Here is a 27,101-nt window from a genome sequence, read left to right as displayed (position 1 = left end):
CCCCCCCCCCTCCCCCATCAGCCCCCACCCCCCTCCAAAATAAATTAAGTTTATTTTTAAAAAATATTTTTTAATTTCAAATTTGCATTTTTTTACCCCATCTCATCCTTACCCGCACCACCCTATCCCGCCCCCAAAAAAAATTAAGTTTATTTTTAAAAAATATTTTCAATTTCAATTCAAAATTATTTTCTACTCTCTAGAATAAAAGATATTTTCTCAAAAATAATTTTTATTCATAAATCAAACGCTAAAAAAAAATTTTCGGAAAATATTTTCTACTCACCAACCAAACATGAGAAAATAAGTCAAAAATGTACTTGTTTTCGAGGAAAACATTTTTCATGGAAAACATTTTCCTTCATATCAAACACACCCTTAATCCTGACTTCGCCTCTGCTCGTTTATAAACACGAAAACAACAATTTTGAACAGAGGTGTAGAGATCCATTATATCCTGGTTAGTGAACCGATTATGAGGAATTTCTATATTGCAAAGTATAATTAATTAATTAGTGATTGAATTATAGATAAGCATATTGCTCACCTTTCTGCAATTACGCATGTCATATTCTTTTAGTTAATTTCTGCCTTTCATAATTATAAGTTTTATGTTTTAATTTTTTTTTCAGTTAATGTGTTGGTTTGTTCATGTATTTTTTAAATTTTCTTTCGGTTGTATCATTATGTTGACTTATAAAAATGTCTCGTGGCATTAAAATAAAGGAAAATTACGTTCTATGTTAATTTTTGAAAAAATTTATGTTACTACGTCTCCGCGCAAACGCACAATTTAATTCATATTATACATTTTATTAAATTCATATTATACATTTTTATATAAGGTTGAGACTTCATATATAATGATTTCCCCCTATATATACTATTGTATAAAATTTTATATATTGGGCTACATGATTTAAATATTTTCAAAAGTCATGTATTTTTTTTTATAAATAAATGACATATGGTCTAGGTTCATGGAAATTGCAGAAAAATAAGATATAAAGTAGTGTTTACACTGACTAGATCTGAAGCTTTATGGGGCGTGTTACCTTCGTTCCTTGCTTCGAGAAATATAAAAGAAGAAGATTCATCAGTCAACTTAATGAAATCGAGTAACATAAACAAGCTTAATTTTACTTAAAAAATAATTAATCCAAAAATTACGTATAATATATTCTCGTGTTACAGCGTTTTCAACTTTGTCACTTTTTCTTTAATCTCTCGACTTACTAATCTGCTTGAAACGCTCTCCGTCAGAAGGAGTAATACATTTTGGAAACTTATCAACAATCATATTAGTAAGATATTTATATCTTTCTATAATTAGATTTATTTATTTTTTTAGCATGTTGCTACATTATAGATTTTATTTTTTGTAGATGGAGAAAGTAGTACATGTACCGGAAGTGATGCTGAATTCAGGCTACAAAATGCCTTTATTAGGCATGGGAACTTTCAACTTTCCTATGCCGCCGATAGATGAATTAACGTCCATTTTGGTTGACGCTATTAAGATGGGTTACCGACATTTCGACACGGCGGCGTCGTATGGATCGGAGGAGGGAGTTGGGAGAGCAGTGGCTGAAGCAATAGAGCGGGACATTATAAAGAGTCGTCAACAAATGTTCATTACCTCTAAATTATGCTGCACTCAGGCGCACCCTCAACTTGTCCTTCCTGCCCTCAAAAACACACTTGGGTACTCACTAATTATATTACAATTTGCCTTTTTTTTTAAATAAAAAAAATTAATATCATTTGTCAATTTAGATATATAAATTATTTATTAAAAATTCAGTAACTTATCTTTTCTAAGATTCAAATTTCATAAAGATCAAATATATATTGTTTAGAGTCATTGAAGTTTTTTTTTTTTATTTAGTGTGTAATATCACAGTGTAAGAGTCACACTATGAGATGTCTAGTATTTTGCAGGTTAGTTTTCAAATTTTAACTAGGTTATGTTAGTCAGGGGTGGAGTCATAATAGTATTTACGAATTAGGCAAAATTCAATAATTTTGTTTTAAACTTTATATTTGTGCTAAAAATTTAGTTTAATAAGTATAAACAATAAAATCAATATCCAACTATATAAGGAAAAAAAAGTGTGGTCCAAATTCTGTAAATTAAAAATCCTGAATCCAACTTCGTTCTTAGCCCTCCCTTTATTTACCTTTGAACTTCCCAAATTACTCTTAATATATTAGTTTATGATTTTAACCTTAGAATATATAATGTAGAATGTTGGGACTAGATTTCGTGGACTTGTATCTAATACATTGGCCGATAAGCATGAAACCTGAGATTGATATCCAAAATTTCAAAAAGGAAGATATTGTCCCTTTTGATATGAAAGGGGTATGGCAAGCCATGGAAGAGTGCTGCAAGTTGGGCCTAGCAAAGTCTATTGGAGTCAGCAATTTCAGTTGCACCAAAGTCTCACACCTCCTCCAAATTGCTACCATTCCTCCGGCAGTAAATCAGGTAATTAAGTTAATTTATGGTATTATATTCTATGTTGTCATGCAAGATAATGTGTAGAATCCTTTGGTGGTTCAGTGATTTGAGCTTGGGACTTTCATGTTGGAGGTCTCAAGTTCGAAATTCCTTGCCAGTAGAAAGCAAAGGAGTTTTGCCTTCCGGGTCGAGCTCGTTGCACCGGACCTGTCTAGTGCAGGTTACCTCTCTTGTGTGGTTTGTGAGCTATTGCATAGAAGGGTCACTCTGTAGATCCGAGATAGAACTTCGGTCCTGCAGCTCCTTCCCTTGATAGCCTTGAGTTGTTGGTTACACCACACTGGAAAAGCACTCTTTGGGAAATCCGGATCTTTCTCAGCAGGGACAATACCAAGGATATCTAACTCTGGCAGTCTAAATTTTGTCCAATCACTCGAGAAAGCCTATACCCGAAAGAGGGAAACCCTCTCTTTGCTTGCCATTGCAATATCGAAAACCGCAAAAAAGAATGCCCCGGCTTGGTATTTTATTTTGACCGGCAGAAGCCGAACCAAATCCTAAGCAGCGAAGAGATGTGCCTTAGTTCAGTCTCGAAGACGGGATAATAGGGGCGTAGCACCGAATATGTAGGAGTAGTCTCACCCAGTAGATGGACAAGTCAATAGTACCATTCAAGGAAGCCTTGAACTCTAGAGCTTTCTTTCCTGATGGAGACTAAGAAAATGAGATGAATATAGCTAAACATCTGCAGCAGAAAAACCAAAAAGCCAAAAGTCAAGGTGCAAATTTTACCCTGTGCGCACTCAAAGAATAGCGGTTGCAGATTTTCCTTGTCAGAAACAAAAAAGATAATGTATGGAATTGAAAAAGTTTAATTAACTGCAATTTTTTACACTATCATATCACAAATTATAATTCTTTATTTCAAATTGCATTGTTACAAAAAGTTAACATTAAATGCACCGATAATGTAAAAATTTCATGACTGAGTGTGTAAATAAGACATGATAGTTACTTTTTTCTTCCATTTTCAGGTAGAAATGAATGTGGCATGGCAGCAACAAAAACTGCTCGAGTTTTGTAGAGAAAAGGGTGTTCATGTAAGTGGGTACTCTCCATTGGGAGCCAACGGTGGGCCTTGGGGTTCCCATGCCGTCATGCGTTGCCCAATCCTCAGCCACATCGCAACCACTAGACGAAAAACCATCCCTCAGGTCTTTTTCCTATCGTCATTATTTATTTATTAGTAGGGTGTCAAATGGGCGGGTTAGGTTGAAACTGAAGATATTAAAATGAGTTGAAATAGAAATTTGATTGGATCATGAATCGCCCATATTTACTTTTGGCTCAAATGGGCTAAAAATTGGGTTGGATCATGACCCCTCTAATTTGACCCGCTTAATCTCAATAATTTTAACATGTTATTATTTGACTTTTATCACAATCTGGATTTCAACTCAAGAAATTAACAAAAATAAGTTACAAATGTATAGATAAATCTACATGATATGAAATAGACAATAATTCATACTTTCAATATGAGAACATACATTATACTAATGCAAATAAAGAGTCTTATAACGGGTAGAAGTTGGAGATTAAATTAGGCTCAAATGAAGTTTCTTTTAAAATTGATACTTAAGACTTGAACGAGTTGAAATTGAACCCAATTCAAACTATCTTGAATCCAATCCATAAAATTCTTGATGGATTAAATGAATTACCTATATTTGAGCTCATTTTGACAACCGACCTACTCATTAGTATCAAGATTGCATCAAATCTATATGCTTTTGAATATGTCGATGGACTGAATTTTGAAACATGTGTAGGTTGCATTGAGATGGGTATATGAGCAAGGGGAAAGTGTGATAGTGAAGAGCTTTAATAAAGAGAGGATGAAACAAAACCTTGTTGAAATATTCAATTGGGAACTTAGTAGTGAAGATAATTTCAGGATTCGAGCCATACCTCAAAGAAGGGGATGCAACGGAGAGCCATTTATTCATCCAAACGGACCCTACAAATCTATCGATGAACTTTGGGACGGAGAGATCTAATTCTTCGGAAACCGTTTGGTCATAGATTTTGGAAAATAAGAAAATTGGCAAATATCATCATTTTGTCGTAGAAATAAAATATAGTTATTGATTTTTTTCATCTGCAAGAACATTTTCTTTTTGGGTCGAAATAAAATATAGTTATTGTTTTTCTTTTTTTAAATAATAATTAAAACTTACTCAAATAATTTAACGAACAGGTCAAATTTTCTCTCTCTACAAATTACTCTCTGCCCTCTATCTATATGCAAGCAATGGAAAGCCAAGGGCAAGTTGTGGCCCCGATGCCCCCACCCCCTGCACCACCAGATCCCACACCCCCTTTAACCAATGAGAAATTGGCAAGTAACCTTTCCTCCTCTGTTCCAACGGCCACTTCCTCTTCTATCGCCCCAACACCGCCCATGGACACCACAATTCCGGCCAAAAATCAACCTGTCTCTGTATCTCAGCAACCTAATCCCAACTACAAAACCAATCACAAAGAGAATCAAGTGGGTAGCTCTAATCCCTCTTCTAATATGAACCAAGACCAAAGAGTTTCTCACCCCAATCACAGAAATAATACCTTTAAAATTTCCTCCAATTTTGATCCCCCGCAAAGACACACTAATGCTCAACAAATTGGTCAGCCCCCCACAAGTTCTAATCCTGCCAATAACAATGTCAATAATCTGAAAAATCAAACCTGGCCTCTACTCTCTGTTTCAAAGCCTTCTTTTGCGTCTACTGTTAGTGCATCACTTGCTCAGAGTGCTGTTGGAAAGCATACAGTTGATATTAAACATGGAACTCATATGGGTAAGCCCACAGTTTATTTCACAGCTCAAGATTACTTTGTCAACCTTGCAGAAGACTGTAAGCAGTGGCGAATTTACAGCCAAAAAATAGGGCACCCGCACCCGTGGTCTCTTCGTAAAATTAGATATTTTATATGTATATTTTTTAAAATTTTGTATAATATTATATTCTTGCACCCGTACTACGAGAAGTCTAAATGGTCCACGTGGTTAAATGTTGAGCTTTTGACCTTGAGGATTAAGGATCAATTCTCACTTCAATACATTTTACTCGGTGCACCCATGTTCAAAAAATTATAGATTCGCCTCTGACTGTAAGCGCACCATTGTTGGAAAATTTACTAGAGGCAAACCAAGCATGGAAGAAGTTTGAAAACTCTTTGTTAGTCATGTTCCATTGAAAGGTACCGTCAAAATTGCTTACTTTGATCCTAGCCACGTTTACATTGACTTTACAAATGATGCGGATTTTTACCATATATATTTTAAGCCTTTCATTACTCTTGGTCCTTATAGTATGAAGATCATTAGATGGACCCCCGATTTTGTACCCGAGAATGAGACCATTATAGCTCCTGTTTGGATTTTAATTCATCAACTTCCTTGGCACTTATTTAGATGGGATATTCTTTCCAGAATGGTTAGCTCTATAGGGACTGATATGGCTCCAGATATGGCTACCTACTCCAAATCAAGAGGTAATGTGGCGAAACTTAAAGTCGAAATCGAATTGCTAAAACCCAAGCAAGATCAACTATGGGTGGGCTTTAATAGATTGGATTCTAACGTCGAAGATGGTTATTGGTTAGATATTGAATACGAATGAGCTCCTTCATATTGTCTCTATTGTGCAATGCAAGGCCATGATCAAAACTCTTGTAGAAACAAAAAGAGAAAGGAAACTTTCAAGTCTAAAGAGATCCCTAGCAAGAAGGTTGACAATGAACAGTGGGAAGTTCCTAAAAATGCTAAAAGGAATGCTTACAAGAACAATGATGAAGGGCTAATGCAAACAGGTCAAAATCCTCAAAACAACAACAATGGAGCTCGGCAGGATTCACTTCATGACAGCAATACTCATCAGCTTAATACCAAGTTTTTCCATAACCAAAATGATTCCGACTTGAATGTTCAAAGGGCTGCTTCTCACAAGAACAATGACACTGGAAAAGACAAAAAGAAGAAAGTTCAATGGATACCTACACAAAACACTTCCCAGATTATTACCCAACCAAAGCAACCAAGAAAATACAAAGCACTCTTTACACGGAACTCAACCTAGTACTTCCCAGGCTCCTATCTCTAATCAAATTCGAGGTACATCAAACCAAATTCCTGATACTAGCAACACCCCAGAAGCTTCCGATCCCAAAAACATTATAAAGCCACATTCAAATGCCTAGCCAAACTGATCATGTGAACAACACCCTTCAAGCTACTAAACAGATTACAATTTTGAAGGATAACAGTCAAAAAATATCACAACACAAACCCCCGGATCCTCCACAAGAACATGGTTCCAACAAATATGAAGCAAGAAATCCCACAAGGATGAACATACATGAAGAAAATGTTGTTTCTGACTATGAAAGTGATAATGGTGTGGATTCTGATTTTATGACATCCGACCAAGAACCAGACAACAATGATAATGAAAATCTTATTGTTAGTGATACTGAAGATGAGTATGAAAGTATGGAGGACCAAGTTAACTCTAGTGAAGACAATCTAGAAAATATATCTATCAATAATGTTGATACTACTATCCAACATGTTAAAATATTTGTTTCTCAACCTATCCCTTCAAATGAAATTGACCAAGCTTTTGACAAACATAACCTATCTCCCAGAGGACTAGAATCTACAAGAGAAGGTCTGCCATACAGAGGAGGTAGGACAGGACAAAGAGGCAAAGGTATTCCTTTTGTGAAATACTCACAGAACAATGATGATCTATCCACAACTCTTTAATGATTAAGTCACTTATTTGGAATATTAGAGGCATTAATTCTCAAGGTGCTTTTGACAGACTTATTCAACTCAAAAGAACTCATAATCTCAGCTTCATTGCAGTCACAGAACCTTTCTTTAATAGATCTAAACTGCATAGATATAAAAGAAGATTGGGTTTTGACTTTGCTCATGCCAATCTCAATAATAAAATTTGGATCTTTGGAGACACTACTCTGGAGTGCAATGTTATTGCTGACAATGACCAAATTGTCACGTGTTCCTTTAATAACAATGGTGCATCCTTATACATCTCTATTGTTTATGCCAAATGTAAGATGCATCAGAGGCAAGATCTTTGGGGTGATATTAAGAACTTTGCTACTGTGAACTCTTCTCCTTGGATGGTGATAGGGGATTTTAATTCCATAATTACTCCAGAAGAAAAGAAGGGCGGTAATGCTCATAATATCTCTAAGAGTATGCCTTTTATCAATTGTATCTTGGATAGTGGTCTTCTTGACATGGGTTTCACTGGCTCTCCCCACATTTGGTGTAATGGTCGGGCTCCTAAAAGAAGGATCTGGGCTAGATTGGATAGAGCTCTTGCCAATTCTGAGTGGATCCAAACGTTCTCAGAATCATCTGTTAAGCATTTGGTTAGAACCGGGTCTGATCATGCTCCTATGTTAATCTTTATTTCCAACTCTCTAAGGGAACCAAAGAAATACTTTCGGTTCCTTTATTTTTGGACAGAACATGAAGGTTTTATGCAAGTAGTTGAAGATGCTTGGATCATTCATGTTGAAGGGAGCCCTATGTGGAAATTTCATCTCAAGCTTAAGAATGTTTGTAAAAGTCTATCACATTGGTCTAGAAACACAATTGGTAACATCTTTGAAAAGACCAAAGAGCTTCAATCTAAGCTTGAAATGCTGGAGCAAAATTGTTTGACCAATAACTCTGAGGCTAACAGAATGGAGTATAATTGCACTAATGTTTTGCTCATTAGGCACATTAAGAAGGATGAATCTTTTTGGAGACAAAAGGCCGGTCTCAAATGGTTTAACGATGGGGATAATAACACTAAGTTTTTTCATTATGTTATTAACTCTAAAAGGAAAAAATTACATCTTTCTAGAATTAAAAAGCAGGATGGCACATGGCTTGATAACACTGACGATATTGCCGCTGAAGCCATTTTGTTCTTTGAGCAACAGTTCTCCCAAGAGACATGGAAGAGCTCAAAGAAGTTGTTTTCTCCATGAGCAGTGTTAGCTCTCCTGGTCCGGATGGCATATCAGGTAAGTTCTTTCAATTTTGCTGGAACATTATCTTTTCTGATCTGTTGATGGTTATTCTGGATTTCTTTGCTGGTAATGAACTTTCCAGAGCGTTCACGCATACCAATCTAGTTCTTATTCCTAAAGTGGACAACCCCCAAGAATTAACTGATTTTATACCTATTAGTTTGAGCAACTTCATCTCTAAGATCATCTCCAAATTGCTTAACAATAGGCTTTCTAAAATTATGAATAAGATCATCTCTCCTAATCAAAGCGATTTCCTGAAAGGTAGATCCATTTCCGACATGTCATGCTTACTCAAGAACTTGTTCATAATTTGAACAGAAAAAATGTAAATGGCAATGTTGTCTTCAAATTAGATATGGCTAAAGCATTTGACAAGGTTGCTTGGGATTTCTTGTGCTTGGTTATGAGACACTTGGGTTTCTCAGAGCCCTGGATTGATATGATTGTTAGATTGATCTCTAACAATTGGTATTCTATCATTATCAATGAAGTCAGGTATGGTTTCTCTAAATCTTCTAGAGGTCTTAAGCAGGGTGATCCTTTTTCCCCTTCCCTATTTATTATGGGTGCAGAATTGCTTAGTAATTTAATGGATCAACTACCTCTAGACAACTTTATTCCATACTCTATTGATAAAGGTATCCCCCTTATTACTCACCTTACTTTTGCGGATGATACAATTCTTTTCTCTTCTGGTGATCTTCTTTCTATTGCTATGATGATTAACAAGTTGGATACCTATGAGCAAGTTTCTAGTCAAATGGTTAATAAGAAAAAATCCAATTTTTTAATTTTTGCTAATACTCCTGCCCAGCTTATTGAGGATATTAAAATTCTTATTGGATTTTCTCACTCCCTTTTCCATGCCATATTTATTCGGGAAGAAAGAAAATTACCTACTTTAGTCGTATGGTCTCCAAAATTGTCAACAGAACTGAAGGATGGTTGGGTAATTTGCTCTCTATGGGTGGCAAAGTTGTTCTTATTAGATCAGTGTTGCATTCGATGCCCTTACATATCATCTTTGTGGCTCATCCTCCGAAGACTATTCTTGATCTTATTGAAAAATCTCTTGCTAATTTCTTTTGGGGGTCCTCGGAAGGCAAGAGAAAATACCATTGGATCTCTTGGAAAAAACTTTGCTACCCAAAATAAAAGGGGGAGTGGGGTTCAGATCTCTCCATGACATTTGTAATACTTTTGCGGCTAAAGCTTGGTGGAACTTTAGAACTCAAAATTCTCTTCTCACTAAGTTCTTGGAAGCCAAATATTGCAAAAGAATTCATGTTGTTTTCAGGAAAAAGAATTATTCTCAATCTCACATTTGGAGGAGGCTCATGGATGCCAGGAATGATTGTGAACATAATATTCTTTGGAAAGTGGGCAATGGAAATCTTCCTTTTTGGTGGGATAATTGGACTAACAGAGGGGCTCTTGCTATGTTGGTGGACCAAAGTACTCATTCGAAGAATACTAAATTCTCTGACTTTATTAATTCTAATCACCGGAACACTAGTAAGCTTCATGAAATTTTACCTTCTGATTTAGTTGTTCACATTTTAACTATCAAGATTTTTGCAGGTAATCAAGACCATGTTGTCTGGACACCTGAACACACAGGCTCTTTCTCCTCAAAATCTTCTTGGAATGCTCTTAGACAATTTAATGGCTCCTCCCCGACTTCTAAAAATATTTGGCATACAAAATTGCCTTTCAAAATTTCCTTTCATATGTTTAGACTCCTAAACAATAAGTTGGCTATGGATGATTCATTATCTCGTTTTGGTGTGCAGGGACCTTCCAAATGCTTTTGTTGTCACAATGGAATGAATGAGAACATTAACCACCTGTTTAGCTTTGGTCAAATAGCGGAGAAAGTTTGGAAATTTTTTGAACATACTTTGGGACTGCTCTGACCTAATTCTGATAGCATTCGTACTAAGCTTATGAGATGGTGGCGTATTAAATCCACCAACAAAGTGCTTGAAATGACCACTCAATGCCTTCCTTCTGTGATTTGCTGGGAATTATGGAAACATAGATGCACTTATAAATATGAAGGCACTAAAATTTACTCTGGCAACATTATTCATCAAGCCACNCCTAATTCTGATAGCATTCGTACTAAGCTTATGAGATGGTGGCGTATTAAATCCACCAACAAAGTGCTTGAAATGACCACTCAATGCCTTCCTTCTGTGATTTGCTGGGAATTATGGAAACATAGATGCACTTATAAATATGAAGGCACTAAAATTTACTCTGGCAACATTATTCATCAAGCCACATACCACATCCATTTGATCCTCACTTCCCAGTTCCCTTCCTTAAAGTTTCCCACAAAATTTTGAAGCATTTGTCGGATGATGGAGAATATCAAGCCGAAGATAGATATCACCCCCGTCCTGTGGAGCAAGCCTAATTACGGAGAATACAAGCTTAATGTTGACGGTTGCTCTAAGGGCAATCCAGGAAGTTCCGGTGGTGGAGGTATTTTGAGGAATCATATGGGTCATATGATCATGGCTTTCACAGCATATTTTGGTCACTCTTCTAACAACTTGGCCGAGGCACGGGCTATCAAGATTGGATTGAAATGGTGTATTGATCACGGTTTCAATGTTCTTACTATAGAATCTGATTCCTTGACTATGATTAACATGATCAACAAAGCTACAACTACAACATGGAGCATTAAGGAGGAAATTAATGACATCCATAATATGACTTCAAAGGGAAATTTTCAGTTCATTCATATATTCAGGGAAGGGAATAACACTGCTAATCTCTTGGCCAACTATGCGGAGTTTGATAGGAAAAATGACTTCTTCAAGGAAGATTGTAGCCACTATGAAAAATGATGAAGAAGCTCGTCCAAACTTTAGAATCAGATTAAGGAAAAACACTTTTATCTTCGACCCTGGTTAAGCTCTTCTTGAATGGTACTAGGTATTCTATACTAGATTATTTTTTGGAAAACTAACTGTACTAGGAACAATCTTCCTCTTTTGCTTTATTTTTGGAAGCTAAAATTGTAAGAATGGCTTACCATTCTAGCTACTCTTGTATGAAGTAAGGTTTGGTCCTCCTCTGTAACCTTTTGCTTTGAAATAGAATCTACATTGTTGTTAGAAAAAAAAAAAAACTTACTCAAATTAATTTTATATTTTTTTAAAAAAAAGTTCATCTATTTATGACCTCAACTATTTCCTATCTATCCTTTTCTGTTAGTTTATCTAGAAATGCATACTAGTCATGAAGAGATTATTCGTAGAATGTGAGAGAATTATATTGAAGACTGTTTGTATTTAATTATAATGTGACGAATTGTAATAGATAGTTAGTAATTGTGTTATTGATAGTTTTTATTAAAATACATATCTGATTTTAGAATAATGTATTATCTAGTTCATTATAATTAAAAATAATAATTATGTGTCAAACTTATTATGAGTATTTTTAATAGGTCTTAAAGCTTATGAATATAAATCATATTTCATATTATTTTTCAAAAAAAATATCGTCAAATACCTAATAAAACTTCAACTCAATGTATTGTACTATATTACTTTTTAATTTATTGTATTACTATATTGTTAGATATATTATTTGTATCGTAATTATTAAAAAGGTCATCATGTAACACTCAATTTAGTATAGGGGACTCCGCCCTTCCTTTGTCTTTTTACCCTTTATTTCATTTTTTTCTTATGTATATTTTAAAAAGATGGATATATAAAATATTTTGAGCTACCAATTCATCTTTTTTTCCTTCTTATTATTAATTAATGAGAAGTATCAGGTTCAAGTTCTAAAAAAATAAGAACAGAGAAACTCTTTATTAATTTTAACACTTGATATTCTATCATTAACTTTATGGCATAATAGCAAAGACAAATATTCAAAGAAAAGTCAAGAATATTCATCAAAAAAGACGTGACCAAATTATATATACCTATGTTTATTCGAGTCCGAAGCTAAAAGGGTAACTTTTTTCCTCTAAAAAACATAAATGGTATATCAATTTTTTTTTAACCAAAACGGTAAAATCGCTACTGAGGGAGCGATATATTTTAACGCCGTATACGCTGCTAAAAACTTTATTTAAAATCGCTGCTCCAGCAGCGATTTTATCCAATTTTTTTTTTTTTTTTTTATAAAATCGCTGCCTCAGCAGCGTTATCCTAAAAAAAATAAATCTGAAGCAGCATTTTTGCAAACAAAAAAAAAAATCTCCAACTTGAATTCGCTGCAATGGCAGAAATTTTCCAACTACGTTTTTGAAAAAAAAATGAAAATAAAAAATCTCCAACTTGAATTCGCTGCAATGGCAGCAATTTTCCTTAATGTTTAAAGAAAAAAAATGGATAAGGCAGCCGTTTAAAAAAGAAAAAAAAATTAGTAAAACGCTGCTGAGGCAGCGATTTTAGGAAAAAAATTAAATTTTTTTTGGACAAAATTGCTGCTGCTGCTTTTGAATGAAGGCTTTAACGGCATGCCCAACATGCGTTAAAAGATATCGCTCCCTAGGGAGCGATTTTATCATTTTGGTAAAAAAAAAATTGGTATACCATTTATGTTTTTTTGAGAAAAAAAATTATCCTTTTGACTCCGGACTCGAAACTCTCACGTGTTCTCCAAATCAATCAAGAAAGGTCGAAAGAGAAAATCAAATAGAAATACTAATTAAAGTATCATTGCTCACGTTTCTTCATTTGCAGCTTATTGTATATATAATATATATATAATTGCATTCCCTCGATCTATTTTACTTGTCATGTTTTTCTTTGCACGTTAATTAACATAACATATAGTTTAATTAAATTATCTTTATTTATCCTTTGATCTCAATTTAATAATACGTTTTCTTCACTATTAATCTCTCTGTTTGTATTGATTAAGAATAGAAATGAAAATAAATAAATAATTATATTTTGATTTTCATTAAACAAACAACTAAAATAGACCAGAGGGGTACGTAACGTAGTAGTTTTTTCTTCTTCTAGTTTGTTCAATTGTAATTTGTTTGTTATATTCATTAACTTGACAAAAAAGAGAAAAGAATCGTGTCATTAAATAGTGCCATAAATATATGTTTGTTCTCATTTCAAAGATTTTATATAAACTTAACAACGATCATCGATCACTAATAACATCTTTACAACTTCGTTTGAAACTTGTCTGTTTTTCTATACAAATTATCTCTCATTTATATTTTAAGTGTGATTTGTTGAAATTTTTAGCATCACTCAATCTTTAGATTTTATTTAAAAATCGGCGATTTTGTAGATGGGGAAAGTTATGCACGTACCAGAAGTTGTACTAAACTCAGGCTACAAAATGCCTTTGTTAGGCATGGGAACTGCAGCGTATCCCATGCCGATAGATGATTTAACATCTTATTTTGGTTGACGCCATTGAGACAGGATACCGCCATTTTGACACCGCCGCGCTTTATGGCTCGGAGGAGGCCGTGGGCAGAGCAGTGGCGGAAGCAATAGAGAGGGGCATTATAAAGAGTCGGCAACAAGTGTTCATTACTTCTAAGTTATGGTGCACCGAGGCACACCCTCAACTTGTCCTACCTGCCCTCAAAAACACACTTGGGTATTAATAATACTACACCTTTATCTATTTATTTTTTGTTAATAAATCGATTATCAATTTTTGTTTTCCCTTTTAAATTATTACAATGTCCTAGCTCCAAGTAGCTCAACATTAACATTAATAATTGGAGCTAGATCAGTTCTAGTCGTTGGTTTGACACAAGTGATCAAAATTTTGTATATGTGCGAATAAATCTATTGAATATGTAGAACTCAGTAAGTCATGATCTAGAATTCATAAATAATGAGAGGTTAAGCCAGGTTTGGACTTCATGAATTCTTAAGGTGTTAATACTAGTCGGATTCTGAATTTTGACTTTTAAATATACATACATATTGATTTTCTCAAGTACATTAAACAAATTAATTCTATAGAGTTTGATGGAACCCGTACATCAACTTCTAGGCTCTAGGTTCACTCCTAAAATTCAAAATTATGGTTCTTCATCTCTTAAACAACAAAACAGAGGAGAATCCGTTGCTTAGACTCGTTGAAAATTTGAGGAGGTGCAGTCACATGCATTTTTTTTATGTCTCAAATCTCTACGTAGAGTCTCGATCTCTCCAAGACATCTGGTAATAGATGTTTGATTTAATCTTGGGAAGATTTTAGCTAGGTTGTTTCAGTCCGCTCTTTATTTACTCCTGGCCTTATCGGACGTAACTCTTATACTATATGGTTTATGGTTTAATCCTAAATGAGTTTATGTAGGAAATTGGGGCTAGATTATGTGGACTTGTATCTAATACATTGGCCTATAAGTATGAAACCCGGACCGGTTGATATCCTCAAATTCAAAAAGGAAGCTATTGTTCCTTTTGATATGAAAGGAGTATGGAAAGCAATGGAAGAGTGCTGCATGTTGGGCCTAGCAAAGTCTATTGGAGTCAGCAATTTCAGTTGTACCAAACTCTCACAACTCCTCCAAATTGATACCATTCCTCCGGCAGTTAATCAAGTTAGTATTGTGGATAGATTTTCAATCTTGTCATGTTTTACATATACTACTTATAGTTAAACCTTTCTATAATGGCAGCGTTTATTCATTAATACTATATTGAGGTATAATTGTTATATATGTCTATTGGCATTTGATGTTTCAATCTCATTTTTAACTGTTATAAACAAAAGTACGCAAAACATTAGTTTAATTAGTCAATAATCATTATAGTTTAAAAGAATTACTGCTAAGTAATCAAAATAAGGGATGTACTTACATGCAATATTGTAAACCACAAGCTAAGGGGGTGATTGTTATGAAGCTAAACCTAGAGGAAGGTCTCGGAAATTTACCCCTCATAAATTTCAAATTCTAATTCAATCTTATGGTAGATTTGTATGAACTCGTAATATGGAAGTCACAATATGTTTTCTCCTTTTTTCATTTCAGGTAGAAATAAATGTAGCATGGCAGCAGCAAAAATTGCTAGAGTATTGTAAAGAGAAAGGCGTTCATGTAAGCGCCTACTCTCCATTGGGAGCCAAAGGTGCCTCTTGGAATAACCCAATCATCAATGACATCGCAACTGCTAAACGAAAGAGCATCGCTCAGGTCTTTTTCCAAATCCTATAGTGATTAATAGATATGGATTTTAACTTATTTGCAGGGATGAAAATTTTAGGGTCTTCGGTACAAAAGGAAAATATTATCCTAAAAGTATATATATATATATATATATATATAATCCAAATAAATATTACGGGAGGTGCGTAGTGGAGATGAGGGTCACAAACTCACATGAGGTGGGGGTGAAGGTAGAGAGCAAACACAATAAATGTGGAATGTCATTTGCAAAACTTGTTTTTCTTATTTTCAATTGGATGTCATTTTCAAGGAACTAGTTTTCCAAAAAATGTTGATCAATCGAACATAAAAAAATTGATAAGTAACAAACTTTCAAATATTTGTAGGTGGCTTTGAGATGGATATATGAGCAAGGGGCAAGTGTGATAGTGAAGAGCTTTAACAAAGAGAGGATGAAACAAAACCTTGAAATATTTGACTGGGAACTTAGCACTGAAGATAATTTCAAAATTCAAGATATCCCTCAGAAAAAGGGATATAACGGAGAGGATTTTACTCATCCAAACGGCCCCTACAAATCTGTGAGTGATATTTGGGATGGAGAAATCTGAAACTCCACCAAGTCCAGTGGCATAGAGTAATTTACATAATTCTCCTACTATACTTTTTCTCATTTGAATAATTGCCATGCACCTTAATTAGCTGCGTCAAATTAAACTCTCAAACTATTGAGATATTGTATTGTTACCTTAAATACAATAAGTATTTTAATTCTTATTTCTAATTTACCTTATATCCATTCGCCCTTCCACTCATGAGGCCTCTAACAGACCGGCTTGCGGGTACCTGGACTATTCTTATTTCACAAACTACAGAGAACAGAACAATCAAGTTAACAAAATTCAGCAACATCAATACACGTTCCCAGAGGCTCATGTCTATCTTAAATTAGTAAAGAAGCTTATCTTCCAGCCTAACATATGTACAATGAAGCACAAGCCCTTCAACATTCTTTCCAATATCTACTATGAACAAGTGTAGAACCAGATACAAAGCCAACAGCCTAATAATATCCCAGTGTGCGATGTCCACGATGCAACTTTAGAGTCCAATCTCTACATAAGCTTTTTTATTGAACATCAGATGTTTTGTATGTGCGGGTAATTCGGATCTGAAGCAAATGATACACAAGGTTGCTTTTAAAAACCTATCAACACATAGTTGAGCAGGAAAAATATTTACAGGATCATTCAAGGTTACAATCAAATTTCATTCTTATGCATTACAGGCTCAGAGGCCTACATCCACTACTGTACTAGCAACCACCACAAATAACTTTTCAGATTTCAAAGAAGACAACATAAGAGGGAAACCAAAATAAGCACTTAAAAAGAAAAGAAACAAACAAATCAAAGATCATGGGGATTTGAACATGGCCGTGGAAACTTAATGCTGGGAGTCCATGAATCCTATGGTTATAATTCTTTCGTCTTCCTTGAAATGTCCAAAGCTAAAAAGGCTATGAAACAATGATATATATATATATAGAAGATGATACAATTAACTCCAAAAGATTAATTACTATTCATGTGACTCGCACACTTGAAAAGATGAACGATCTAAGCTGTGCTACCGTAGCAAGACTTAATATTTTCTTTTTAAAAAAAAAAGAACCTTAAAGTTTACACTAACCAAGAGGAGCAAAGACGAAGCTGTTTAATTCCTCATTCAACTTATTTTAGCATTAAGTTGTGCAAACTTGCTAATTTAATATTACTAACTTGTACTGAACTTATTTTGGAAATCCTTCCATCAATCAATCAATTACACCTCATTCACAAACTAGTTGGAGTTGGCTATATAAATCCTCTCTATCAATTCTGCTCTATTCACCCCATCTCATTCCAATACTAATCAAAGGTAAATTAGGGCCTATAAATCTCATGTTTATATTTAAACAAACAAGAAATCTCTAACCGGAATAATCAGCGAAAGATTAATCTTACGACCTCTTCCCCCATTTTAAAAGAGTTGGCTCCACTCCTATATTTGAAGATTCAAGCATGAAAGCATATTACCTGTGCAAATGCATAAATAGCTCGCACGATTCTAGCATAATCAGTTCCAAGCATTTGAATGACAACATCTGCTAGAAGTGTTCCCCACAGACTGCATAAAGTGGTCACAGACTGTGTAAGAAGAATAACAGGAGATATACAAAACCAGACCACCTGAGAACTGAATACATTTCTCCACCCTCTTCATTAATAGAGAAAGCAATTGGCAACAACGTCACAAGAAGAAATTAAATAAAAGAGTGAACCATATTTAAAAGGAGTTTCCTAACAGCACCTACAGAGCCAGTTCAAAAATGAAACATCTTTTCCAAGTGAGATGAGTATGGAAAAAGCTCCACGAAAACATTCAAATTCTTTACCAACTATGTAAACCAAATAATAGAAAAAATATGCAGAGCTCTGTTATAAGCTACAGCTACAACACAGTAGGGACTAGGGTCATAAGGCTCATAATTCATCATTCAGTCATACATTATTGAATTTTATGAGTATACACTACTGCTGAAAAGTCTTGAGTTGAAACATTTGTCACTTGCATCAGTCAGTTCAATCGAAACGACTACAAAATCCAATATGACCGCGCAAGACAGAGTAGGAAATCTTGACAACCAGAAAATCCAACATAACCTATGACTTCTCCCATGTACTTGGCCCCACAAATCTGTTAGGTAATTGAAGATACAAAGCTTCAATTTAAATTTTGCAATACTGCAAAAGAATATACAGATCCATTTATCCTTAATTTCAATACCAAATGATCCCTTGTTAGTCCAGGTGCTTACATAACATGGAATAAGTTACAACAACTCAAGAAAAAAACTACAACTCAATTCCAGACTAGTTCAGCAAGCAATATGAATTCTCAGTATTCATTCCACTTCATTTGAAGCCCAATATGTATTTTTTGTTTATTAAGACAAACTAGGGGTTCTCTGTCGGTGTCAAACTTAGCTCAAATAAGTGAACCGGCCCAACCTGTACAAGTTTGGGTCTCTCGGGTTGGACATAATTGATAGGTGAATTTGGACACAAACTAAATTAACACATCTAAAAAAGTATGTAGTCAATTTTGACTCTCAAGGAAGCCGAAATTTACTCATAACAAGATTATCAAAATAGTTGAGATTAGTTTGTGCTCATCAGACGCTCTCTCAATATAAAGAAAAGAAAAGTTGTCACTTTAATTCTTTGTTGTATAACAAAATTGACAAACAAACGGAAAATTATCATGAGAGAGGCAATTTGATTATGACTCACTGCTTTGCCCCATCTTAACCCTACCAAACTTTGGACGGGTTGAATCATGATCAATTCATTGACTCAACCATTTTAAAGCATCCAAACTTTGATTCAACCCTTTTATTTGACACCCCTAAGGTTTTCTGACGTTAGAGGTTTTCAAACTTATATGTAGATAAGTTGTTGAACCTTTTTTCTAATAGCATGATTCTCTTTTTATGAGATGAGGGTTCTTAAATCTAAAAGAGTCACCGGGTCCAGCTAAACAAATCGAACATAGAGGATTGACATGAATGGGAGCAAGATGTCAGATGTGGATCTACAACTGAAGGAAGAGGATTGTTTTTTTGTTTTTTCTTTAAAAGAGGGATGCAACACGAGGACTTCCCAGGGGGTCACCCATCCTAGTACTACTCTCGCCCAAGCACGCTTAACTTCGGAGTTCTGATGGAATCCGGTGCGTTAGTGCTGATATGATCGCATCCAACTGAAGGAAGAGGATTGTTGTTTCCAGTACTCTCTTTATAGAAAAGAGATGAGTACTCTGATGACAGAACAATTTCAACAATCGACATTAATGCTACAGAACCTTTAGTTACGAGGAAGGCAAGTAGAAGAACTAAGTAATCACTCTAGCAGATATAAACAAGTGAGCAAATAGTTTTTTCCTGAGAAACTAAAATTGTGAAAGACATGGCAGTGTGCCAGCACAAAGGAGATTACATTGGGCCAAGAAATGACATCATGCTCCTTAAGCCAAAATAACGGGAGGCAGCACCTGCTAAGCCCTGTCAAAAACCAATAACAATGAAATGTTAGCATGTACTTAGAACTCTAAAGAAATCATAGTTTTTGAAGCAGAGCCTGAAAGAGAATTAGTAAGACCATCATAACAGGTTTCAAGAATTATTATTATTGAAGGGTCTTTCCAAGTCACATTTTTATTTTTCATTTATCTTGTGTTGATCTGGGATGAGGATGTCATTTAACCTATAATTCAGCATATATAGGCTTGAAAATGATTAACTATCTTCAACAAAAATGCACATAGAAAGTGTGGAGAATCTTAGGAAATTAAGGAGTATGAGGCTGCATCATTTACGGAAAAAGATCAACTTATGACCACTCTTTCTATAGCGGTATCTGTTGGACTTTAGGAGCAGTAAAACAAGTACAGACAGTAATCTTCAGTAGTTAAGCAGAATCGGCTACCCTCAAAACAGTGCATATTCATAAGATTCAAAAACCTTTTTAGCAGCCAGCATGGCCAATCTGGACTCCAGGTTAAGAGCCGCCACTTCTCCACCCTAAAACCAACAAGAGCTATGTGAAGTCATGAAAGTCATGCAAGAGAATCACAAGTTAATTATCATAACACCTCCAGTAACCACTGCAATGCAGGGAAGACTTTATTATTATTTGTATTTGGTTTGCCAAAGACACCTGTTAGTGAAAGAACAGTCTCTCTCTTATTTTTACTTTCGTCCAGGAGATTTTTGTTAAAACCTGTCTGGTTGCTACATATGAAAAGGAATTTTCTGGAAAGTCAACTTTCTGGAACCTAAAACATTTTTCGTGCATTTCATAACAGGGAACCTTTTGGAAAATATGGTCAAGGAAATTCATTGTCATGGATTTTCTGCCAAATTAAGTCTAGCAAGATTTGCAGGACTAATTTAGGAAACTGATTTACTCTTGATTTTAAGCTTTTCTTTTCTTCTCAAACAAATGCATGCAACAAATGTTATTCCAACTATTTACTTTTACTTGCTACGATTTCTCAAATCCACATTTCTAGCAAATTTCTTGGCATCCAATGAACCTTAACTGTAGCAGATGTATTCAAGATGGTCTTAATGTACCGTCAAAATGCCAAGACTACTCAACTTTTGGATGCATTCATACTCAAACAAAATCCTTGAACAAGAAAAATGGATTAAAGAGATGCCAGAATCCAGACCAAACAACTTCCTCTATAATAAATGGTTAAACAATCATCTTTTAATTATATATAATTATATAAATGGTTAGCCAATTTTACGACCATAATCACACGTGAAAAGAAATATAGGTTCAAATGTCAAAGTACATTAACTGATTCAGGAACAGCGCACATTAATTGGTTCAGGAACAGTAAAGAGACCCATTTAAAGTGTCTAGTGTCAGCTACTGTCCCCAACAAACTCAGGACTTTTAAGCACCTTTTTAAGAACTTCCCTACTAATCTGATAGTTGGCAGCCTCCAATAGCATCTTCCCTGAAAATCTCCTGGCTAACTAGAGAAGCAGTAAACATTATCCGTGGTTAAACAGGATGAAAGCACAGGATAAGGAAAGCAAATTGCAGAAATCACAAGGTATCAATTATACCCCATTGTATATCTTCCCCAATGTTAGCACCCCTCCACCCTAAAACACAAAGATCGTGTTAGCTAATGCATAACCAAAAGGCTCAAGAGAGATACAAGTTTCCAAAATATAAGTAGAAACCTTTAATATTACTGAACGAACCCCTTCTGCCCCAGCTTTTATTGCGGCAGCAGCTTGTACCTTCCACTTACTAAGCCCAAATTCTAGACTACCATGCCCATCAGAAGCATCCAAACTTTCTTTTGAGCTGTTGAAGATATATATTTGCCATATAAGTTCCAAATAAGAGTCAAGATTTCCACACTAAGAGAAGAAAGAAGATAAATCACAGCAGAAGAAACTAGAAGAAATCTCCTACATAGAGACTCGAGAATGAAGGGATAACTGGTCAAATCAATCTGACAACCTTGAAGCATGCCAAACCCAATAGAACTGATCAGAAAGGCAAAGGAAATCGAGAGGGAGAAAATCAATAAAAACTATATATACGTCCCAATTTATAGGACACTTTCTATTTTCTGGCAACCTAAAATGTTCACAGCATTCCATCAGTTCTTTCATAAGGTAAGGTAGCGTTCACAACATTCCACTAGTAACATCTTTTTAAGATGAAATCCACTAGTAACATCATTCAATACTACTTTCACAACTTACACAAAATTAAATTCATTCTACTAATCAAATTTAAACTTTATTGTGGGGTAGTATTTTTCTATCAAACAAAAGGAAAGTGATTTACCTTGAGTACTCTTGCAGCAGATGAAGAAAAATCTCAGCTTCCAGGTCTTCTGCAGACAATTTGGCTGAGCACCTTATAGTTAATTTTTCCCTGACACCAAGCAATACCTCCCTATACGATGGTCTCCTACCCCTAGATTGAATACCAAACGACATCAATCACTGACATAATGAAACAAAAATAAGAACTAAAATAAAAGAAACATGTTGAAGGTTAGGAAATGGCAAACCATTGTTTGTATAGAACTAGAGATCAATCGGGTGATAATCACCACTTATTTCATCACCAAACTAGAGATGGATCGGATGATGATCACCAGTAAATTCGGTTTCATTATCAAAGTCTACCCTTCCACAAGCAACCAATAAAAATCACTCCCATTTGAACTCCACATAATCAACCACCGAATCCTTTAATAATTAGCTATCAATAGCTTGAGTTATGATTATTCATAATTTCCAGAGAGTATCCATGCAATTTACATAAACAACTCAAATGCTATCACAAAGGTCAGATTCAAACAATGAAGATAACATCCATTGGAGTAATTGGACTGAAGAACATTTTAAAGTTCTGATTAAAATACAACTATTCTAAATAAAAGAAATAGAGAAACCTCAATGTGGATCGTGCATCAGCTGCAAGGTATAAAAATCTTGATTCAAGCATTGACAAAAATTCATCCCTCTCATCTGGGTCTTCTCCGACCATAACATAATCAAATTCAGTTCTCTTTGTTACTGACTTCAACAATGGGCTAAAGTAACTGAAACATAAAAGATACAAGAAGGCAAATGTGCTAAGAATGGTCAAAGCACCTTATTTTTCATTAGAACAGTAAAAAGGAACATATTGCAAGTGTTTATTACCTTGGACCAAATAAAATTCTTTGAAGTTCATACAGTTCAGAATCAGTGGCGAGTTCGAGCACAGAACGAAGATCCGGATCAACTTCGCTGCTGCCGCTCTCCTCTGTAGTGTATTTCACAATTCATAACAAAATTCAAAGTAAAACTACCAGTAATGAAGAGAAAGCCATAAAATGCTTTAAAAGTACACCTCGAGATTGACTTGAAAGTAAGGCACGGGCAGGATTTAAGAGGAGCCTTGAGCCGGAGCTTCGACGGCAATATAATTTGATAATCTAAAAACATAAAAGTAACAGAGTTCGTATAGAGTAATTACATAAATACATGTGAAGCGGAATTCAGCGGAAACTGCAGGTACGAATCGACATTCTCAATTACTCATACTGGATACACCTCGAGAATAAGGAAGTAGAACTTACTTTTTGACGAGAGAAAGTGGTGAGTGGCCAAGTGACAGGGAGGAGAAAGGGAGGTTGACATAGATAGCCAAAATGAAGTGGCCGCCGGTGGAATTGGTAGTTCAGTGGAACGGAGTAGAAAGCTCCGGCGGTACCCATTGTTGCGGACACAGTCTGCTCAGTTCTGTGAGTCAGTGACCACGCAAGCATATGGCCAAAATGGGGATTTCTTTAAATTGACAGAAATACCCCTCATAATTTTCCAAAATAAATAGTGAATGTTGTATTTTATAAAGTGTACAAATACAACATTTACTATTTATTTTGGAAAATAAGAACCAAAATAAGTTGTAGTCTATTTCATATTACTTGATCATGTTAAGAAGATGATGCACAAGCGAGAAAACTCTAATTAGAGGTTATTTTACTAAACTGATTTTATTAATGATGTTTTCTCTACTTTTGACAGTTATTCAATACTAAGGGTAAAAAGAGAAGAACAGGATAAAATTCTCTTTAACTTTATAAATTGGACAAGTAAATTAAATAATTATTTTTAATAGAAGAGTCAAGTGAACATAAAACGAACAAGTATTTGCCAAATGGCATTTAGAAGTCCAGTCGCAATTACAGCCATTTCTTCGCACTTGCGATGCTTAGGCTTGGCCAGAACTCTGCGGCGCGGATGATTGATTTGCCGGAAAAGATTGTTTGCACAAAAAGAAAAAACTTGTTTGGATAATGTGATATTTTTGAACATATATTGACTGGAAGAAAAATAATTTCATTGAAAAAAAAGTATTTTAAGACCACTTCTTCACGGAGAACATTATTTGGAAACAAGCCTTCTACTTTAATCTTAAATGTTCCATTTGACCAGCTAATGAAATAGTATTTGACCTGAAGTTTACAAAATTGAAGAAATAGTAGTAAGATCTTGTTGGAGTGTAGAAATACTATCGGATAACCTTTGAAGCTTACGCCAAATGATAAATCATTCCCACAAATAAGTATTTCCTCTTTATAGAATTAGCTGCTAGGAGAAAACTTAGCCAGATTAAGCATCACTTCTCGAGTGCTTGCAGCATTTTTACACAATAGCAATTGAAATAATAGTGGCAAATATAATAGGCCCTCATTGAGAAAATAATTTAGCATTGAAACGCTGGTCGTTCTCCACTGGCTAACACACGCAGCCTTATGTGTTATGCCTGTGGAAGGAGAATCCTTAAAAACTTGGACAAGAATTAAATAGGACATCATGCCTCAGTTTTACTGTAAAACTTTTACATACTGATCTCTGAAGAAAAGAAACATCATCCCTTCTTGTCGTAGGCAGCTATATTTTGTGGTTCACATTCAGGACTAAATAGACGAACTAGCAAAGCGGTGCTTGAGCTCACAGTAACAGCCCCACAAGTTGCCCATCTAAGACTTCTAGGAACTGTGATTCTAGGACCTGTATTATTAGGGTACGACATGCAATATCAGAAAAGAAATAACATGCATAATCAAGACGCGGTAATCTACAACAACTTTTAATTAAAAGAAGCATGCCCTTCAGAGCTCAGTACTAATCAACAAAGTCAAGGGAGAGAGGATTGATAGGAGAAAAGCACAAAGAACTGTAGATTGTAGGAAATTGATGCAACAATCTTTTTATCTATAAAATTCAGAAGTCATTCCAGCAGTCAATCAACTACTTTAAGGTGCTGTACAAAGATCAAAACTGAGAATATCAAATACATGCAAGCACATGAAATTCCCAAGTCTATGGTCAGTGGCCGATCCAGGATATTCACTAATGGGTTCAAAAAATTAAAAATATAGTGCCTAGAATTTGAACTTGGAACCAATTTTGAACCTCCTAAACTAGTGAGCCAACCTCTAAGTCTTGTGCTTGGGAGATTCAAAAAAAAAAATTAAAAAATAAATATATATATATATATGTATATACACGATGTAATTTTTTGCAAAGGGGGTTCGGGTGAACACCCTAGCCCCCTCCTAGATCCGCCCCTGATCCTGGTGACCTTCGTCTCTTCCTTGTTGCATTTTAGAGCTTTTCTAGCAACAAAAGATCCAAACACTCAGAGCTCAACAAGAACCAAACTCCTGCTTAAATGAATACGTGAAACAGTACTCAGACAAAAGCGTTCTTTCTTTGTCATTGGATCAGCAAGGATGTGATTCAGATGGATCAAGAGATGACAAGGTATGTTGTGGACTGGGAAGTGCCGAAGAAGGTTGGATGCTTTAAGTCATTTTCGATACGGCAAGACAACTCAGGAGGAGTAGAAAGTTGCCACAACCTAGGAGGGCAGCATACAAGTCACAATATGGGTTCCAGTGAAGCTGATTAAGTCATTAGTAAAAGCCGAAGTCAATGGGGTTACTAGTGTGAAGAAACTGAAACCTTGAGCTCAAGGACATAGTTTTCCAATAAAAAGATCGACCTATCATATAACTATTGTAATGAAAGATATATCTTTAGATGATGAATATGTACAGATGTATTCCCACTTAAGTCCACTGTCCTCTTCCTTCTTCCAGCCTGCCTTATCTGGTTCGCTCTCTTCTTTAACCTCGGGAAGTATTTCTTATATTATACTTCCGCAGAATACAAGCTTACAAACCCAACTCTACTGCCAAATTCCTCTCTTTTTCACCCCTTTGCCTCAGCGCAACAACAATATTGTGAAAAGGATTAATTAGGCCCATCTTTACCCAAACAAAGCGACGACCATTACTACATTGATCCACCCTTTTTATAAGTAGAGCATGACAGTGAAAGAAGAAGGATACAGGGTGGCAACACATGGAGGAAGATTTAGAGCCTAGGAGCTGCAACTCTAAGCTTGAGAACACTCTGAAAGATAAATTAACCAAAAACAAGGTAAATGAACTGCGACAATCCTCTTGCAAAGCAACAAGCTCAAACAGCACTTGATCTTTAGAGAAAAAATCTTACCTTTAAATTTAAAATTTTGTTTCTCAAAACAACATGCCATTTTAGATATTTGATATTTGTAAAAGCACTACACTACTCAATATTAGGAGATCAGTCAATAAATTAAACAAACACATTTTCTCATTGTTGTAAATTTAGAGATAAAAATTCCATTTAGTGCATTCCAATTAAATTCCTAGGTCCAAAGTAACACGAAGATTAAGAACAACCGAAGGAGAAATATAAAACGAACCATAGTGCAATCGGCAAAGAATCCAAAATCCTAATGCTCCTCCAACAGAAAAGATCCCAGCTGTTTGTCTCATTAGTCTTGTGCAGGGTTTTGCATCTGATCTCATTAACTCTCCATCCGAATACCCAAGCATACGCCTCAAAGCCATCACCCCAGAAACCCTGGATTACAGTGAAACTTTAGTTTAATAATAATGAATTTAGTCAAATAATAGCTTCGCTTAGGCATTTTCACAAACAGGTTGACGGCAGTATGTAAAACTTACTCAAAAATCACCAAATGCACAATTGAATCGCTATTGCAGCACAGGGGCTTCTCAAAAAAAAATAGTTATCCTTTTCAATTACACCACTACGTCCCGTGAATCGGAATAATCCTCTGCTTCCAAATTATTTATTTTTTTCTGAAATACTTTAGAAGAGTAGAAGGTTAAATAGGGAGAGAAGCAGCGTCAATTCAATTTCCATAATTACCCATTCTACCTGTG

The 27,101-nt window shown here is 35.2% G+C and overlaps 4 protein-coding genes, 1 non-coding gene and 1 pseudogene across 6 annotated transcripts in view; 2 read left to right on the top strand and 4 right to left on the bottom strand.

Moving 5' to 3' along the window:
* LOC125860619 (zinc finger protein SHOOT GRAVITROPISM 5-like) overlaps positions 1 to 6,411 on the bottom strand; it is a 32,658-nt gene extending 26,247 nt beyond the window's left edge. Inside the window, exon 1 of the mRNA XM_049540616.1 lies at positions 6,402 to 6,411. The gene's annotated coding sequence lies outside the window, so the exon portion shown is untranslated. The remainder of the gene's footprint in view (positions 1 to 6,401) is intronic.
* On the top strand, positions 1,201 to 4,646 carry LOC125860620 (protein REDOX 2-like). Its single transcript, XM_049540617.1, has 5 exons — positions 1,201 to 1,304; positions 1,386 to 1,705; positions 2,248 to 2,491; positions 3,499 to 3,678; positions 4,297 to 4,646. Exons 2-5 carry the CDS (start codon positions 1,386 to 1,388, stop codon positions 4,522 to 4,524), a joined length of 972 nt encoding a protein of 323 aa, XP_049396574.1. The 5' UTR covers positions 1,201 to 1,304; the 3' UTR covers positions 4,525 to 4,646.
* Positions 6,412 to 13,818: 7,407 nt separating the features above from the next.
* LOC125858369 (methylecgonone reductase-like) lies at positions 13,819 to 16,493 on the top strand (annotated as a pseudogene).
* A 141-nt stretch (positions 16,494 to 16,634) lies between these two features.
* On the bottom strand, positions 16,635 to 23,636 carry LOC125858368 (uncharacterized). 2 transcript variants are annotated; one of them, XM_049538127.1, is made up of 12 exons: positions 23,433 to 23,636; positions 23,204 to 23,288; positions 23,014 to 23,116; positions 22,761 to 22,910; positions 22,145 to 22,276; positions 21,526 to 21,652; positions 21,406 to 21,444; positions 21,238 to 21,312; positions 20,284 to 20,343; positions 19,760 to 19,824; positions 17,798 to 17,888; positions 16,635 to 16,890 (listed from the first exon to the last, which is right to left on the bottom strand). In XM_049538127.1, exons 1-12 carry the CDS (start codon positions 23,619 to 23,621, stop codon positions 16,849 to 16,851), a joined length of 1,158 nt encoding a protein of 385 aa, XP_049394084.1. In that variant the 5' UTR covers positions 23,622 to 23,636; the 3' UTR covers positions 16,635 to 16,848. The 2 variants fall into 2 exon arrangements, with proteins under 2 accessions (XP_049394084.1, XP_049394085.1); XM_049538128.1 differs by lacking the exon at positions 20,284 to 20,343 and having other exon boundaries at positions 23,433 to 23,629.
* On the bottom strand, positions 19,403 to 19,521 carry LOC125861038 (5S ribosomal RNA). The gene has a single exon (XR_007445909.1). It is a non-coding gene; the product is annotated as a 5S ribosomal RNA (ribosomal RNA).
* Positions 23,637 to 24,546: 910 nt separating the features above from the next.
* LOC125858370 (uncharacterized) lies at positions 24,547 to 27,055 on the bottom strand. Its single transcript, XM_049538129.1, has 3 exons — positions 26,880 to 27,055; positions 26,615 to 26,775; positions 24,547 to 24,870 (listed from the first exon to the last, which is right to left on the bottom strand). Exons 2-3 carry the CDS (start codon positions 26,760 to 26,762, stop codon positions 24,728 to 24,730), a joined length of 291 nt encoding a protein of 96 aa, XP_049394086.1. The 5' UTR covers positions 26,763 to 26,775; positions 26,880 to 27,055; the 3' UTR covers positions 24,547 to 24,727.
* Between the last annotated feature and the right edge of the window lie 46 nt (positions 27,056 to 27,101).

The sequence above is a fragment of the Solanum stenotomum genome, chromosome 3, assembly GCF_019186545.1.
Source record: "Solanum stenotomum isolate F172 chromosome 3, ASM1918654v1, whole genome shotgun sequence".
NCBI classification, from domain to species: domain Eukaryota; kingdom Viridiplantae; phylum Streptophyta; class Magnoliopsida; order Solanales; family Solanaceae; genus Solanum; species Solanum stenotomum.
Note: the sequence above shows the minus strand (reverse complement) of the source record. Positions and strands in the feature narration are given on the sequence as shown.